Source organism: Pleuronectes platessa, chromosome 20 (assembly GCF_947347685.1).
Source record: "Pleuronectes platessa chromosome 20, fPlePla1.1, whole genome shotgun sequence".
In the NCBI taxonomy this organism is placed as follows: domain Eukaryota; kingdom Metazoa; phylum Chordata; class Actinopteri; order Pleuronectiformes; family Pleuronectidae; genus Pleuronectes; species Pleuronectes platessa.
The window spans coordinates 14,020,683-14,037,417 of record NC_070645.1 but is presented as its reverse complement, the minus strand read 5'-3'; the positions used below and the strand labels follow the sequence as shown (position 1 = coordinate 14,037,417).

General features: G+C 40.9%; 2 protein-coding genes across 4 annotated transcripts in view; one reads left to right on the top strand and one right to left on the bottom strand.

Annotated features, from left to right (window-relative positions):
* The window catches only part of prkdc (protein kinase, DNA-activated, catalytic subunit), a 34,280-nt gene extending 26,893 nt beyond the window's left edge, over positions 1-7,387 (bottom strand). Inside the window, exons 1-20 of the mRNA XM_053412776.1 lie at positions 7,180-7,387; positions 6,249-6,325; positions 6,060-6,164; positions 5,857-5,931; positions 5,587-5,695; positions 5,384-5,496; positions 4,847-4,946; positions 4,547-4,602; positions 4,204-4,234; positions 3,962-4,119; positions 3,023-3,169; positions 2,632-2,796; positions 2,334-2,502; positions 1,941-1,990; positions 1,705-1,827; positions 1,366-1,515; positions 1,040-1,149; positions 464-623; positions 250-336; positions 19-138 (exon numbers count right to left, since the gene is read on the bottom strand). Of these exons, the coding sequence (XP_053268751.1) occupies positions 19-138; positions 250-336; positions 464-623; positions 1,040-1,149; positions 1,366-1,515; positions 1,705-1,827; positions 1,941-1,990; positions 2,334-2,502; positions 2,632-2,796; positions 3,023-3,169; positions 3,962-4,119; positions 4,204-4,234; positions 4,547-4,602; positions 4,847-4,946; positions 5,384-5,496; positions 5,587-5,695; positions 5,857-5,931; positions 6,060-6,164; positions 6,249-6,325; positions 7,180-7,342 (2,268 nt within the window). The 5' untranslated portion in view covers positions 7,343-7,387. The remainder of the gene's footprint in view (positions 1-18; positions 139-249; positions 337-463; positions 624-1,039; positions 1,150-1,365; positions 1,516-1,704; positions 1,828-1,940; positions 1,991-2,333; positions 2,503-2,631; positions 2,797-3,022; positions 3,170-3,961; positions 4,120-4,203; positions 4,235-4,546; positions 4,603-4,846; positions 4,947-5,383; positions 5,497-5,586; positions 5,696-5,856; positions 5,932-6,059; positions 6,165-6,248; positions 6,326-7,179) is intronic.
* Positions 7,388-11,028: 3,641 nt separating this feature from the next.
* The window catches only part of arhgap29a (Rho GTPase activating protein 29a), a 32,738-nt gene continuing 27,031 nt past the window's right edge, over positions 11,029-16,735 (top strand). The window contains exons 1-2 of one of the 3 annotated variants that reach the window (XM_053412116.1): positions 11,029-11,251; positions 12,421-12,803. In XM_053412116.1, the coding sequence (XP_053268091.1) occupies positions 12,521-12,803 (283 nt within the window). In that variant the 5' untranslated portion in view covers positions 11,029-11,251; positions 12,421-12,520. Of the gene's footprint in view, positions 11,252-12,420; positions 12,804-15,186; positions 15,332-15,412; positions 15,641-16,735 lie in introns of those variants that run through there. The other 2 variants (XM_053412117.1, XM_053412118.1) reach the window with 2 other exon arrangements.

The window sequence follows — 16,735 nt, the reverse complement described above, 5'->3', positions numbered from 1 at the left end:
AAAACAGGAGAGTCACACCTCAAGAGCAGGACAGTAGGCCTTGATGTCCAGAGCTACGATGTTGTGGTGCAACGAGAGGACGAATGTCAAGCAGGATGACAGCAGCTCATCTTTGTACTGCTTCATTCTCACACACACCTAGTAGGACACCACATGTCACTCACATCTTCTTCACATAAGTTTCCCTGGTATGTCTATTCTCTCTTAAGTTTCTACGTCAACATGAAATAGGAGAGATAAGCTTCATACCTCTTTTCCAAATTTGGAGAAGAGTGCGAAACAAGCACTTTTCTCTACGTCGCTCTGGGGGGAAGTAGAGCTTCCTAGGCCAACTCCCTGTTCAAAGGTAACATTTTGTAATTTAATTTGGCTGTGTGCACTGCAAGATATTATAACTTATGGATACACCATTTGATATCCCTGCTAAGTGGACGACACAGAAAAAGCTTTGCACTGATATTACCTGGTAGTAATTTATTCTCTTGGCGATTTTCATGGTGACGGAGAGCAGCTTGTAAAAGCCACTGACGAGTGGATTCCTTATGGAATGGAGGATAAGTTCGTAGCTCAGGGGATACATCCAGGAGTGAAAATACTCCACGTGTTTGTTCAGCAACAGCTCACTGCAGAGACAAGAAAAGAGATATTGTTAATGATTCATATTTGGAAGAATACAGGAGAGTTCCGGCACAATAACAATGGGTATGCAAATAGAACTGCAAGGTTCAGTCTTTCTCGAGAATTTTAAAAATATTGTTATTTTCTTGATTTGCTCTGTTATACACATCATGTGTTGCAAGTCTGTCCATGTTGGGAGAGGGATCCCTAACTAATGGTCACACATACATGAATGCGAAGCGAATATCGCAGGTTAAAGTTCTCTAAAGCTGAACTCTGATGCATTTTGCTTCACAACAAATGTTTTCTTGACCTCCTCGCTCACACAGATTGGCAGGAACAGGAGGATAAAGAGTGTCACAGATGTGAGGTGTATCCTTCACAGCTAGGAGAGTATTGTGTCATGCTGTGTGTCCATCACCTGCAGAACTCAACCAGGTTGATAAAGGCTGTGAAGTCCTTGATTTTATTGGGCAACAAATGAGCTGTGGGGTCAGAAGAAGGAAGGATGTGTGTTGTGTCATCAAGGGCCTGACAGACAAGGAGGCAAGAAACAGACAGAAAGGATTGTGAGAATTTGAGGAAACTGCCGATAGAATTGACACAAAATCTTTTAAAATGTATTTTGTGTTAAAACAATACAGTGCATTCCTGCCACCCGCTGGCTTAGTGATCTAATTGTTATTATCAGCTTTTTTTATATGCTTAAACTTCATTATGGGAATAAAATATTTTTTCCTATTTCACCTCATCGCCTGTTGTTACTTTCTGCACAGAAAGGTCCAGTTTCTCCACAATTCTGAGAATCGACTTCACCAACTCGTCGTAAATGAGGCGGCTCAATGACACAAGAGAAGCGTTCTGGGCTTGAAAAGCTCCGTCAAAATATCCTGAATCCTGCCCAGGGAGACACAAAGAAGAAAAGATACGAGAATCAGAAGCAGCAAAATTGAAAGCACCTGGATTTCTAAGTATAGTTACAGGAGGTGATCCATGTAAAACAATCCTAGATGGCTAAATGAACAGTATCATACAAGAGACAATGACAAACAAATCCTCTATGCTCCAAGGTTTTACAAACTTTACCTTCAAACGATCACAGTCTAAAAGTCCTTTAAACAGACCAAGGTAGTTGTCACTAGATGGAACTTTCCACTTTCCGACTCGAACTTGGGAAGACTGAGACAAATCATTTCCACCTTCATTGTTCTGGGAAAACAAGGACAAAGGTCATATTTCTTCTATCGATCAAAAATTAATTTCCATGATAATAAAAAACAGATGTGTGCATTGATTCCTTTATGTGAGAAGATGCTTCTGACCTCAGAGACCATGATGGGCTTCGAACAGACTCGTATTAAGCCCTGGTGAACTGACAAAGAAGCAAAAGCAGATGTTAAGTACCATGACAAAAACCGCATACTGGAGGACTTTGAGTCAGATTTGAAATTAACTTTGAAAACAACTGTTTCTATTGTGTTTTCTCTAATTTGGTTGGTGGGTCAGACATGTTGCCCAACCAGGAGCAGTGTGTATATGAAACCTGCCGTTTTTAGAAATTCATTGAGCACAATGGATTCTCTACAAATGCTGCAACTGCTGCTTGTTGTTCGCAACAATAAACGATGTTGCAAGCCGCTATTCCAAATGTTTCGGCGTAAAAAAACCTTTGGCCATGTGATTCAGGTATAATGTTGTCATCAAGATCACCGTACCCACTGAGCCGATGAAACTCAACAGCACAGGTCCTTTAGAGGCGATGGCTACCAGCACTTTCAGAATGGATCTGCAGCAAGTCGTCTGCATTCTCTCACTGAACTGGGGGAAGCTGTCAATCTGCACCACGAGGAGACGCTCCAGCAGGGGTGTGTACACCTCTGGGACCTGAGGCGGGGGACACAAAGAAGGGGAGCAAATGAGACAATCATTAGGGTGCAGTGTGTCTTTCTTCCTCTGGGGTACTGATGCTGTCCGACAGTTGGTCAAAGTGCTGACAGCCTGCGTGCTTGTTACCTTTTCCAGGTGGATCAGGACACTGGCAATAGAGTCCAGGAAGCTGGGCAGCTGGTAGAAGCTGTCTTCCTCCCCGTCAGACTCCGTCAGGTACATCTGCTTACAGCGCTGAATCAGCTCGGTGTACATCAGGTCCACATCTTGTGGGCAAACTTTCTTACATGGCTTCAAAGAAAGAAAGTTACATTTCATATCAGATATCTAGACTGAAACTGAACAGGAGAAGAAGTTCAAAGACAAAACTTTAGTTTGTTCAATGGCTTGTACAGGAAACTAAATGTGAAACAATGCAGATACATGACATTATATGCAAACAACCAAGGGAATTGTAGATTACAACGATACATTTATGTTACTGCAGCAGTCAGAGCAAAGGAAGCAGAGAACCTACAGCTGCAAAGAATCCATATCCTCGAATGGCAATGGACAGCTCTTTGTGTGTCGAGTCCATTGTCTTGATGATGCCACAGAACTTCAGCATGAAGAACTTCAGCTTACTTTTGTGCTCCTCTGTGTTTTCGGCCACCAGCAGTGCAACCTGAAAAATGATTGTAGAAGAAGTGTCTAGCAGAGGAAACTGAATTCAGGAATACTTTTACTCAGTTGGCTTCATGACCTGTGGTAATGCAGTTTGTAAAAGTGACCTGCATACAACCCTGGTGAATAAAGACCGGATGCAGAACCCTGAAGCTGCTCCACTGCTGCTGAACAAAGGGTTGTTAACCTGTTCATTCAAAGTTCAGTGAAGCTCGACTCAGTACATAGAACCCCGACCTGGAGAATCAGTTGTCGTTGTTATGAAAGTGTGTTTTCTTGATCGACGTCACATATGTCCCAGCCGCTGCTGCTACACAATGCTGGTTGAATGTTTATTCAATTTATATTAAAATTCAACATACCAAAGTAAACACTGCACCACATTGGACATTATATTTCCTTGTTCCCTTTACAATACAAATGCTATGTGTGAGGCTGATAAGATGAAAGGTTTGTGAGATATGCAGAATTAGTAGAACAATTGTTGATATGATGGGGAATCATTTTCTGATCATAAAAATGTATTATTATGTAATGATACTTTTTTTAAATAATTTGTTGAGTTGAAAATTACCATATTTTAGTTGACCTTGAGCTTTGACCTATGAGCTCAAACAGTTATTCATCTGGATATATTGACCGAAGTAATATTATGGTGAGCGTTTGGTAAAAATCTGTCTATTGCAACAGCGGCGTACAGGTTGATAAGTTTTACCAAACTCCTGGTATGAACTGGTCAGTCTGATTGTCTACTGTGTCTGAGCCGGTTGTGAACAAGCCTCTGAGTGTTTACCTGTTTGAGGAAGGCCTCGAGTGCAAAGTAACTGGTCTTCTTCATTTCAGCGTTGATGTGTCCACAGAGCTTAGACATGACCTCGAACAGAGACCTGTAGTGATCCATCAGGCAGCTGCTGAACTGGGAGGCGTGTCTGGCAAATAACCTCAGCCCAGCTGTTGAAGACACAGAGTGTTCCATGTTAACAGATCTTAAGGAGGTTTTTGTCTATAAGTTGCTATGGAAACAACGTGTCTTACCAAACGTGACAGCATAACGAGTCATTTCCGTCTACAACAGAAATTGAAAAAAAAATTGATAAACAAGGAGTAACAGTCACATTACACAACATAACATTACATGGAAAATGTTTAAGTAGTCACGAAACAGCTTTAATATGAGTCAATAGGATGAGTCACATGCTCCAAGATTTCAACTAGGACGCCACATTTCAGTCCTTTGAAGTTATTAATTATCTCAAACTAAATTCTTCTAGCGAGCAGACAAACAAGCAAAAATGCAGACGTAAACATAACCTGCATAGCCACAGGAGGAGAATACTAGCCAGTATTCCACCTTTATTAACGACTGGGAGACATTTACCTGTGGGCTGATTGCCTTCTGGGCAAACTGAAAAATCTCTTTCGACGTTGCTGGATCTGCAAGAGACACAACCTTAGATACACAATAATCGTTTAATTTTCATTGTACCAGTTGGATAGAGGAACAAGTTGCACTGCAGTCCATCGGATGTCTTCCTTCGATGCGACAGCAGCGCAGGCAAATGTTTAGAGCGTTTAGACAACATCAGTTATCAGCACCATAAGATCCAAAACATTCACATTTGTTTGCATATGTAAAGGGAAGACAAGGCACAGACTCGGGCGAGAGAGAGAGACACACCTTCTTCCATGGTTTTAGTGAAGTTGACCATCAGAGCGGTGATTCCTATCAAACATCCAGCAACAACAAAAAGTTTTGGTTCCTTTGTTGAAGACGTCATCTAAAAAAAGAAAGAGAAGAGGTCATAATTTTTACAAAACCTGAATGGAATTCGTGAAGGAGAGAGAGCTCATGAGGACCCATGAAAAGAGAATCAGACTGCACTTACAATGCAGATGCATGACTGGGGTCTATAAATGTTGCTACTGTAAGGAATTGTGGAACGACATTATCTCTTTTCCTTTCATAAAGGATCGATCCGTGATTCTTACGTTAAAGGAGATAAGAAAAAAAGGATAAATGCTCCTTTCCTCAGCCTTTAGAGAATTGAGCAGCTCTTATCAGTGCTGATGAACATTCCCCAAAAAAAACACAGCAGTCGATTCCTCTGGCTGTATTAGTTAATTATTAAAAAAACACAAAACACTTGATTTTGCCACCAGCTCTTTCTATTTCATTTGATCTTTGATTGACTGTTTTATCGTCTGTGCTACCGACCTGCTCCTTCAGCTCCCCCAGGTAGGCTTTGTAGAGTTTGTCGGAGTTGTTTACCATCTCACTGGGGTGAACCTCTGCGAGAACTCCCAGCAACTCGTAGATTTTTCCAAGTACTTTCCAAAAGTTTAAAAAACATTACAAAATTATGATTCAGAAACAGAACATATGTTATTCTCCTCGTGTAATATAAAGCCAGCTCTCACCTGAATCTGGCAGTCTGCTCTTCTGACAAAGCTCGCTGTAGAACTTGTTGAACATTTCACAGATTTTGAAGTTGGCAGCGACGCTGGAAGACTTCGAAGTTTGGAGAACCTGCAGAGGGGATTGAACAAGATAAGCTCCAAACACTCGCTGTTAACATTATCATCTAAAACGCAGCATCAGATATAGGAAACTCTCTTGTGGAGATTATAGTTAAACCTATTTATAAAGTCTGCTTATATCATGATTCCCATGTTATAGTAAACACCAACCTTGATGAGGAGTTCCAGCACCAGAGTCCTACATTTGGCCACTTTATCCTTTATATACACGACCATGCACGTTTCCTGCATGATAGATAATACAAATATTAGAGTGTGTGTGCACATGCAAAAGTTTGTACAGTCAGTGTGTGGTGCTGCTGACTTGTGGTGTGTTATAGTGAGAAGTCGACTTGTAGAACCAGAGAACTTACTTTGATGTCAGTGGCGTAGGTCTTCTCCCAACCTTTGACTCTGGTTGAAACCTTGTCTAAGAACGTCCCCAGAAAACACAGGATCTTCTCTCTGGTGTCCCTGAACTGGAAAACGGAAGGTTTGTGTCAAACACAAGGACTTTTGATTTTCTTTGCATTATTTGTGTCAAGATGTTCCTCGATACCGACCTCATCTGACGACAGCGACTTTCTGAGGAAACTGAGCAGTCCATAGTCTTTGGAGAACAACAGGGACATCTGTAAAACTGCCAGACGGAATCATGTGGAAATGTTAATATGTTGCTTCTTCATCACAGTAACAGCACAGCAACAATAAGTCCATCCTCAGAAAATGTATCGTTTCCGTCATTTGACAAAAACAGAGAAGCCAAATATTTTCCGGTTTCAATTTCTCATATGTGAGCACCTGCTTGTTTTCTTTGTCACATGTGAAGTGTTTTAGAAAGTCAAAACACAAACTAAAAACAAGCACAAAAATTAAAGACATCATAATTTTTGTTAACATCCAGCATCCTGTTCCCTTGTTTGTTCATTTGTATGATGCATCATGGGTCAGGAAGGAATACATTGAATTAACATTGTGGGCTGTTTCACATGGAAAAGTGGGTGTGCCGTTTTAAAGACTCGCTTGTTAAAACACTGGGACAAACTTTGTAGTTGTAATAAGAGTGCAAATTAGTTTCTATCAACAGTCTAGAGTTGCAGAGTAGTTTGTATACGGTCTATGGTTGCAGAGTGCAAACCTGCAGAGGAGCCATGACAGTCTTCTGCTGTGAACTGTGGTTTATTTGTCAGAGTCACGTGGTTGTGATAACACGTTCTGATTGAGCGTCCCCGCCCACCAACTGATGGTTTTGGCGGAAGAACCTGGTGGAAACTCACCAAACTGAAATCACCTAACTTAATTATCTACTTTCTATAAGACGAACTAATGCACGGCTCATAAAACTTGTTCCAGCCTCACATCCTGCACCGTGTTCATCACTCATCAGCTACAGAGGCGCGGTTCACCTTAAAACCGACAGATTGTCAATGGAGTTTGGCGCGGGTTCAATGTCCCAGTGAGGAGCGGAGCGTGTGATGAACTTCACCGTCTTACCGAGCTCATTCTGGGCTGTTGTGAACATGCATTCCTGCCCAAGGTCCCTCACTGTGTCGTGACATGTCAGAGCCGCTGCTCGGCTGTCCTCCTCTGAAAGACCCTCATGAAGTTTGAGCAGGAGGGCATGGATCCTCCCGGAGGCTCCACCGTGGGAAGCCATCACCACACAGCGGCCAGAGACAACACTGAGGAGACGGTTCCTCCGTCAATACATCAGGAAGTGCTGTTCATGAGCAGGAACAGAGGAAGTTTCAAAGTAAAACTCCTCTAAAGTTAAGTCAAAATATGATTCGTATACAGATTCAATGCATTATTTTTCTTTACACAGCAATCGTAGCATGTAGTGATAGTTGTACAGGACTATAAACACCATAACTGAATATTGTTTTTGTATAATCATAAAAATCTGTGAATGATTCAGTCTATATATGAAGTTCAAATAAGTAAATATTATTTTGTTAGATTTTACTACGGAAGTGCTACTCTGCTAGAATGTCTACATTTTGATTGGGACACTAATAACAACAACAACAATGATGATTAAAATATTGTACCTCGCACACACACACACACGAACACACACACACACACACACACACACGCACACAAAGAAACACTATCTTCCTCTCTCACACACACACCCACGCAACCTTCACTTTTTCTTAGGTTGCGATGTGTCAGGATGCGGAGGCAGTTTTACTACTATTATATCTTCAATAATGTTAGTTTGATTAAATTGGACATATTGCAGTTCCAGTTTGGCCACTGGGGGAAGTCCAGTCTCTTGATTTGACTGCCTTAAAACTCTTAATTCAGAAATTCAAAAAAATCACTAGTCTTTACCGCCCTCTCGTGGTAACAGTTGTGAACTTCAACCAAACGATAAGCTAGACATAATAGCATAATGATTCATCCGGTAAAGACCTTCTAAATAAACTCTTTAAACTAAGTGAACATGTAATTCCACTAAGTGGCCACTTGATGGCAGTGCATAATCATTTCTGTCAAGGCAGATATCACACACACTAAGGCTTCCGGTCAGTCTCAACAAATCTCAACAAATCAAAATTATTCTCACAAACATAAATAAAACTTGTATATAAATATATATATATATAATTATATATATATTATATATATATATCGTATATATAAGTTTTATAAATATTTAAAAAATCTATTTCAGTACGGAATTTTATGGCCTATTACCTTTTGAGTATTTTATTGTAATTGTAAATGGTTTTGTATTTATACATAGCACTTTTAATGCCTTATTTTATTATGTGTGCAAAACACCATCAGGCATACATATTACTATTCGCCATTATAATTTTTGATTCAAATTTACTTTATAATTGTATTCACCTCAGTCATGATATGTTTTATCATGTCTCAAAAATAATACAAATAATAATAATAACAATTTGAAAGGGTATGACTGGAAGTTAATCGTTTAATAATGGAAGGCTTGAAACAAAATCCAGACACGTATTTTGAACTCAGTAACACGCACACTGACACACACATACACATTCATACATTCTCAGACTCACACACGCACACACCCTAAACTCTCTCTCCCACACGCGGACACATACACACACTATCTTTGTCTCTCACACACACCGGAAGCGTTACTCTACTATTATGTCTGCAATAATGTTAGTTTGATTAAATTGGACATATTGCGTTTCCACTTTGACCACTGGGGGGAGTCCCGTCTGGTGATTTTACAGCCTTAAAACTCTTAATCCAGAAATTCGGAAAAAATCTCGAATCTTTACCGCCTTCTCGTGGTAACAGTAGTGAACTACAACCACACGCTAAGCTAGACATAATAGCATAGTGATACATCCTGTAAAGACCTTCAAAATAAACAATTTAAACGAAGCAAACCTGTAATTACACTAAGTGGCCACTTGATGGCAGTGCATGCTCATTTTTGTCAAGGCAGATATCACACACACACACACTAAGGCTTCCGGCCAGTCTCTCAAAATAAAACAAACAAATTCGAAAGTTTTAGAAAGAAATCATCTAATTTTTATCGAAAACAATTAAACTCACATAAGTGGACGACTTCTCTTTTTTTTATCAATCACTCCCGCTCATGGGAACGACACAGTTTTACACAGTAAAATATATTTTCATACGTTGATGCAACATGTGAAGCTGTTTGTGGCTCACCAAATATTTCAGTACATACACATACACATACACATACACACACACACACACTCACTCACTCACTCACTCACTCACTCACATACACTCTCTCACTTAGGGACACATACACACGCTCTTTGGCACGCGGACAAACATACAAACACACTCACACATTTGCACAGAGAATATTTGGGCGTAAAATCTGAAAATGTAAAAAAGCACAATGGCAGTAAAATCTTATGGCATTTACAATATTTATTCATTTATTCAGAAGCTGTGTGAGTCTGATTTATTTGGCTGTACTACATTAATTCTACCAGTAGATGGCAGTTATATCCACTGTGTCATCTGAGGACTCTACCACTGGATCCATTTTCAGAGCTTCTCCAAACATCAGCTAGGGCAGAGTTATGTTCATGTACTAAAATAAAAGGTCAGATATGGAAAGTCAGTATTTTAATGACAGGTATGAAACTTTCACAGCGTCAGAGGAAATGATAATATCTGGTGCATGAAGTTAACATTTGTACTTGTTGACATTCAGCTATAGCTCTGCTCCTAATCCGATGAGGGTAAAACAAGTGTTAAAGACACAGACCTGTGAATGTCCAAGTGAAAATAAAGTATGACTCCGTTTCCTTTCATAGATTTAAACATCTGACAATAACAATCAGCTTCACTGTTATTTTTCCATCTTAACAAATTCCCCCATGTTACTTTGCAATATTACCCACCTGTCTGAGACACAGTAGCCTATGTGATAATTTAAATTAATCTGTAATTAAAATAATAATAGAAAATAACAACTATATATTTTTATTATATTTTTACTTTGACTTTTCTACTGCCGCACAGTAGTTTTTCCTTTTTCAGTTGAAACAATAACGTACTGCTTCAGGAAAAATTTGTAGAATGCTTTAATCATTTAGTATTAAGACATAAATGAAAATACGATAAATAGAAACAATTTTACCAAAAAGACAAATACAATAAATGATATTGATAAGAACACACACATAAGGTTTGCTTAACCAGGCATAAATAATGTTTTTATTTGTTAATATATTGTTTTATGTCTCATTATTATTATTATTACTATTTTTTGATCTGTTATCGTTTGAAGATATACACTCAAATCAGTTTGTTTAGATTTTTTGAGTATTTTATAGTTTAATGGCTTATTTTATGTTTTAATCATGTCTCAATATTTATAGTTATAATAATAATATTAATTTGAAAGGGTTACAACAGGCAGTTAATCGTTTAATTATGGAAATAGTGAAACTTAAAAACTCCAGACACCTGTTGGGAACTCACAAACACAGGCACGCTCACACACATACTCTCAGACACACACACAAACACTCTTGAGTACTCTCTCACAGACACGGACACGTACACACATTATCTCTCTTTCTCACACGCACACACACAGAACTCTCTCTCACACACTCACACACACTAAACTCTCTCACACACACACATACACACGCGGGCGGACACAGACGCACGCACAGCCCTGAGCTCTCTTTCTCACACACATTGAGCTCTCTCTCTCTCTCTCTCTCTCTCTCTCTCTCTCTCTCTCTCTCTCTCTCTCTCTCTCTCTCTCTCTCACACACACACACACACACACACACACACACACACACCGAGCTCTCTATCTCTCATACACACACATACACACACACACACACACACACACACACACACACTCTCTCACTCTCTCACACTGAGTTCCACACGCACAGCGGAGGTGAGTGAGGGAACTCTCCGGAGGAGCGGACATCATCGGCTCAGGAGCAGGAGCCAGCTCCGAGTTTCGTGGATTCATTTTCTTCTTCTTCTTCTTCTTCTGGATCTCGTTCTTCTTCGGCTGCGATGTTCCAGGACTCCGCGGCAGGTGAGCGAGAGTCTGACATTTTGTTTCGTTAAAACCAGACTTTACCAGACCCCAACTTTACCGACCAGTTTCTCAGAGAACTAACTCCGCCTGAACTCTGCTCACATTAAAGTTCGCTCCGGTGCTGCCGCTTTGTTCAGCCGTAGATTTGTGTTGTTTTCACCTCCGGTCTGTTCCTGCCTCTGATCACAGTCATTCGGCTCGTGTGCGATTTCACATTTTTATTCGAGGTCAAGTCGAAACGCTCGCTGGGACAACCTCGTCCTTAAAGTAGAGATTTTAAATGAAAGCTTGAAGCCTTGTAGATTTGATTGAAGCCGAATTAACAAACCGACTTTAATGATCTGAGGGATTAAAGGGGGTTTAACTAATCTTATTATTTTCAGCAATGGCACGAAATCATCCCGTGAAGGTGCTTTTAATGAGGAGTGTTGTGTGTTGAACTTTATGCTTTGAGTTGTGTTTCATCCCTGAGTTTTTAAATGGTCTCTCAAACACAAACACAGACATCAACACTCTTCAGGATCTGACTGACACAACTACACACCAAACTTTGAATCACTTTATAGGGAAAATTGATCCATGATCAAGAATAGCCCAGGTCCGCTGCTGTGTGTGTCTATCTATAGTTATGAGGGCCAATTGTGGTTCAATACAATCATTGTGGGGACATTTTGGCTGATCCTCACAGATTCAATGGGCTGTTTGAGGGGTTAAGGGAGCGTCCAAACATCTATAGAGAGACTGCGTGTGTTATACACCTGTCATACATATGAAACTAATATGACACTTAGAAGAGCACATACTTGAGCCAAGGCCCACAGTTCCCTTAAATTCATTCAAGCTTCACCGAACCTACACACACTTATAGATATCAGTCCCATAAGTGTGCAGGATATGTTTTATCTAGATCCATGATTCATTAACTGAGAAATAGATAAAATACGTGGGGAAAGAAATCTGGATCCGCCTCAAAATTGAAAGGGTTCTTCTCTGACCCAGATAGCATCCTTCCAGCAAGTTTCACTGAAATCCTTATAGTTTTTTTTCTGGTTATCTTGCTTACATAGAAACAAACAAACATAACATAACATCCAGTTACACTCAGTTATGTCATGTGTTTGTGGCTGCATCCTCTCAGCACTAAAAGTCTTCTCTTTCCTTCAAAGCGTCCATCATCTCCTCCGTGGTGCAGTGCCAGCCCTGAGAACGGAGCCGAACAGCAGCAAGAACAGTCACCAGGTCTGAGGACCAAGAGACCGATAAGACATGCTGGCAGCCATGCTGCGCCAGGGCACTGGTGGGGGATCGGGTGTAGGATCGGATGGAGGTGGCAGTGGCGGTGGAACCAAACTCCCTCTAGGAATCTCCCGCCTCTCCGGCTCCAGCCAGGGTTCATCAGGCTCCGCCAGGGTGTCCAAAGGCAGCTTGGAGAGCTCCGACAGCTCAGACATCCCTGCCTCGGACCCACACTACATCATGCAGCTGGTCAGCGACGTGCGCAAGTTTGCCGATGTGCTTCTACAACTCAAAGAAGTGTTCAACTCCAAAGGTAAGAGTGGAAAGAGTGAGCACTCTCTCTTTTGTGAATTTCTGCTGTGTGAGTTTCTGTTGATGGTGTAAAGTGGCGTTCAGTGATCTTTAAACAGAACGTGTGTGTGGCTCTGATGTCTCGTACTTGATGAATCCTGTCAGTTACATTCATTCACACGAAAAAGATTCAATTATTAGTTGAGCGCTTTTTGTTTGTGGAACCTGTTAATGATTTCTGGACACAACAATCAACCGTTGTGCATGTGGGCTTATCAATAAGTTACACACATGAGTGCTTCCACATATTAGGAACATCATCTGGTTTCCCCGTTTCCCTCGCTGACCTGAATGAGCTTTGTGGTTAAACTTTTCTTTTCCTACTTTAATTTTTTGGCGCCTCAAAAGATACATAGTTAATTTAAAGTCTGAACCTCTGGCAGGAAAACCATCACATGGAATGCTGTAAGCACGGACAGATGCATTTATAATGTAGCTGTCAGTCAGGTGTTGTGCACATACTGTTGCTTTCACCACAGTGTACACAGTGGCAGACCTGTCTATCTGTTTTGTCCTGCTGTGGCCTTGGCTGGTCGGTCACTCACCCAACCTTATCTCTCTATCTCTAGTTTGGTTCTTGAACCCTCTGTTTCTGTCTGTGTAGCAGGAAAATAATATGCATTCATTTGTCTTTAGTTATATTTTTTTAGGTTTTTGAGAAATAAACAAAAACCTACTTGGAATATCCTGAGAAATCAAACACACTATCTCCCCATATTAAAGAAAGAGAGATAGAAAGATATCCTAGAACTGCACCAACATGTCATGGTTTCTCTTCAGACCAACACTGCATCCTTCCACCAAGTTTCTTGGAAATCTGTCATGTAGTTTTTGTGTTACGCTGATAATTGACATACAAACAAACATTATGAAAACATAACCTGCTTGGCAGAGGTAATAATCTGGTCCAAACAAAACATTCGGGTGTGTCACTGCTGCTGAAGCATTCCAACAGTAACATTTTACCTTTTAGAGATAATAAAATACTCTCTAATCAAGAATTAATAGGCCTCATTTTGTCAGTGATGACATGGATAGTCCCAACGAAGACACAGGCTCAGAAAAACTGCTTCTCTGTGCAAACTTGTTTATTTCTGTGGGTGGCTGTGCCCTTACCCCCCTCCATTAGTACCGCGTCATATCACCCAAGTCTAGGAGGAAGGAATCCCAGGCTTTCTTTTTTTCTTTCTTGCTCTGGAGAGGTCAATAAAGGTGCTTGACCTGGCTGGACTGGCTGGCAGTGTGGAAAGCAGGACTCGCTGTGACCTGTCAACACGCCACGAGCAAGGTGGACAATCATCATGTGCAAGACGTCAATGCCTGTGCTTTTGTTTCATTGAAAAGACGTGTTTTCGTTAAGAAATATACTTTTGTGTAGTTCTGCGTTTTCATAATCGGACTTGGTGTGTGATCATCCAAATTCAATCAGTGATGTTTGCGTCTTTAATGGCGACACACAGCGTGCATATACAGGTTTCTGCTGTTGCATAGCTGTCATACTAGAAATTCTGCCCTTGTTCCTCGTCATTAAGAAACCAGTTTATAATTTGCCTTGTCGACTCAATATACCTGCACAGATTGTTTGTGTTGAGGTTACGTCATAATTGCATTAAAAACAAACTTGTGTTATTGCGCATCATTTATAGGTCCAGTAAGCACAGGTTCAATTTTGAAAATGCCGTCACAGACTATTTCCATTAGACGTCTTATTTTGGCTAAATCCCGGAAAGGGGCGATCTGGGGGAAAATGAGGATAAATACAAAGTAGAGCTGTTCAAGTAGCAAAGAGGCCATTGTGTCTCCAAGTGACTCCGAACTGCAGGAAAATGTCTGACTGTTTTTTCACTCTTAATTATGCATTGATGTGGGAATAACTAAAGAAATTAGATCCCCGCTTGTCCCTCTGTTACAAGCACCCAAGACCCTACTTTTCAGCCAATACGGACGCTTAGTTTTAAATTATTTATATGTCGGTCGCACCTCGTCAGTGAAAATCTTCAAAGTGTCAGTGTTGAGGTTTAGCCCTCTTCAGCTGAGCATGCTAACAGATTGTTGGGAGGCGCTGGCTTGTGCTCTGATTGGATGGAATTTGAGTCCCCCGATAATTTATGGCCCTATTGTCTCTGCAGTGCCTCTACACAATAGTTCAGACCTCTCACTACCCCGGCCCTTTTTTTTTTTTTTTTTTTACGACACAGGGTCAATAATCAGGTGCAATATTCAGCTCAGGACCCTGCGCCCCTCTCAGGATGGCCTGTATTCAAAGTCAACGATGTGGGTCTGTCTGACACCCATTGTCCCAGGAGGCATCTCTGGATTCGCATGCTGCTGCTAACTGGCAGCTTTTACAGAGTTTTTTACTTTCCCAAGTTGAGGATAGCTGCGGTCTGCGGGATTAGTCCCGGTGGGGTATGGATGGGGGGGTTCTTAACCAATGCCTTTCTCTATTTTTAACAGAAGAAGTGTATTTCTCAAGGGTTGCCTTACATGGTAATTATTACGACATGTCTCTTCAGCTTTGGTCAGTGACGCATGACTGAGTTTTTTCTTTTCTTTTTTTACTCATGTCTGAGAAGAAGCTCTTTATGTGCCGTTATCGTCTTCTTGTCAATGTTGACGACCTGTCACAGCATCTTCACCGCGGGATAGATATGCACACTGAGGTCGCAACCTTGTCCAGTGTCTGCTCGCGAGAATAATTGGAGGGGATTATTTTCTTGGAAGGTTGGTCCTTACCTGAGGGTCACTGTGGACGTCTGGAGAGCAGCTGAGCTATGGAGGCGGCTTTTATGTGTTATGGTGAGCGGAGCCTCAGAAGCTCTCCATCATAAGATTAGCGTAACAAACATTTGGCCCCGGCTAGCCATTTACTCAACAGGCTCTGCAGTGGATTGTTGTGCGTCTCCTCGTCTATTTGAAGAGCGAGTGTGTTTTACCGCGGCTGGCTGTCTAGGGAGGACAGGTGTGTCATGGGTTGTGTCGTGCTGCGGTTCTGCCAAGCAGAATGATGGCCAGTTTTTGTGTGTCAGCTGCTTAAGAAAGAAATCTGCACCGGCAAGCAGGTGACTCACTGAAGCTGAACACCACAAGAAATCTTTTTAATTTGAATGCTGCACTGCATGTGTACAATGAACAGTAATCAAAATCAAAATCTATAATTGCTAAACACTGATGTGGTTTTTAAGGAGGACAGATGTATGGCATTCATTTAGGCTTTTTTAAAAGACTGTAATAACTTAATGCTGTTTCTTTTAGAGACATGAACCTGCTTACCTGTTCATGTATCAGCTCCTTATTAATTTGCACTTGCCAGTCAGTGTGTTTTTGTTGTGTGTGTTGATCGCTGTGGTGCTGACATATTGTCACTAGAGGCCGGCCGACCATTATGCCGTTTTTGGGGGTGGTACTGATATTGGGTAATAATGTTTATTATAATGATACCTTTATGTTGGCCCATATATTAAAAAGATGACGTTGCATGAAAAAAACATGTAATTGAGTCTTGATATTTTACAGTTTAACAATTAACTTTATTATAACAGCAATTTTACGTAAAATGAAAGCACTAATCTTTTCTGCATCTGAAAAGTAAAAGTTTCATATCCGTGCAAACATATACATAGACACCAATATGTCTGTGAAAGGCTCATGTTCTATAAATAGTGATTCCTTTCCCTGTGATTCTGGGTTTGGTTCCTGCAGAACATCGACCTGTTGCTTTGCAGCCTCCTCCAACACATAAATTACTACCTTTAACCTCTCTGTCATTCTGCCTGACTAACTCTCATATATTGCATAATTCAGTCAGTCTTTCTATGAAGGATTACTGGGGGGGAAGCAAGGTTACAGCACCATCTTCTTTACTCACCGCTTACATTTTACAGTGTTAATGTG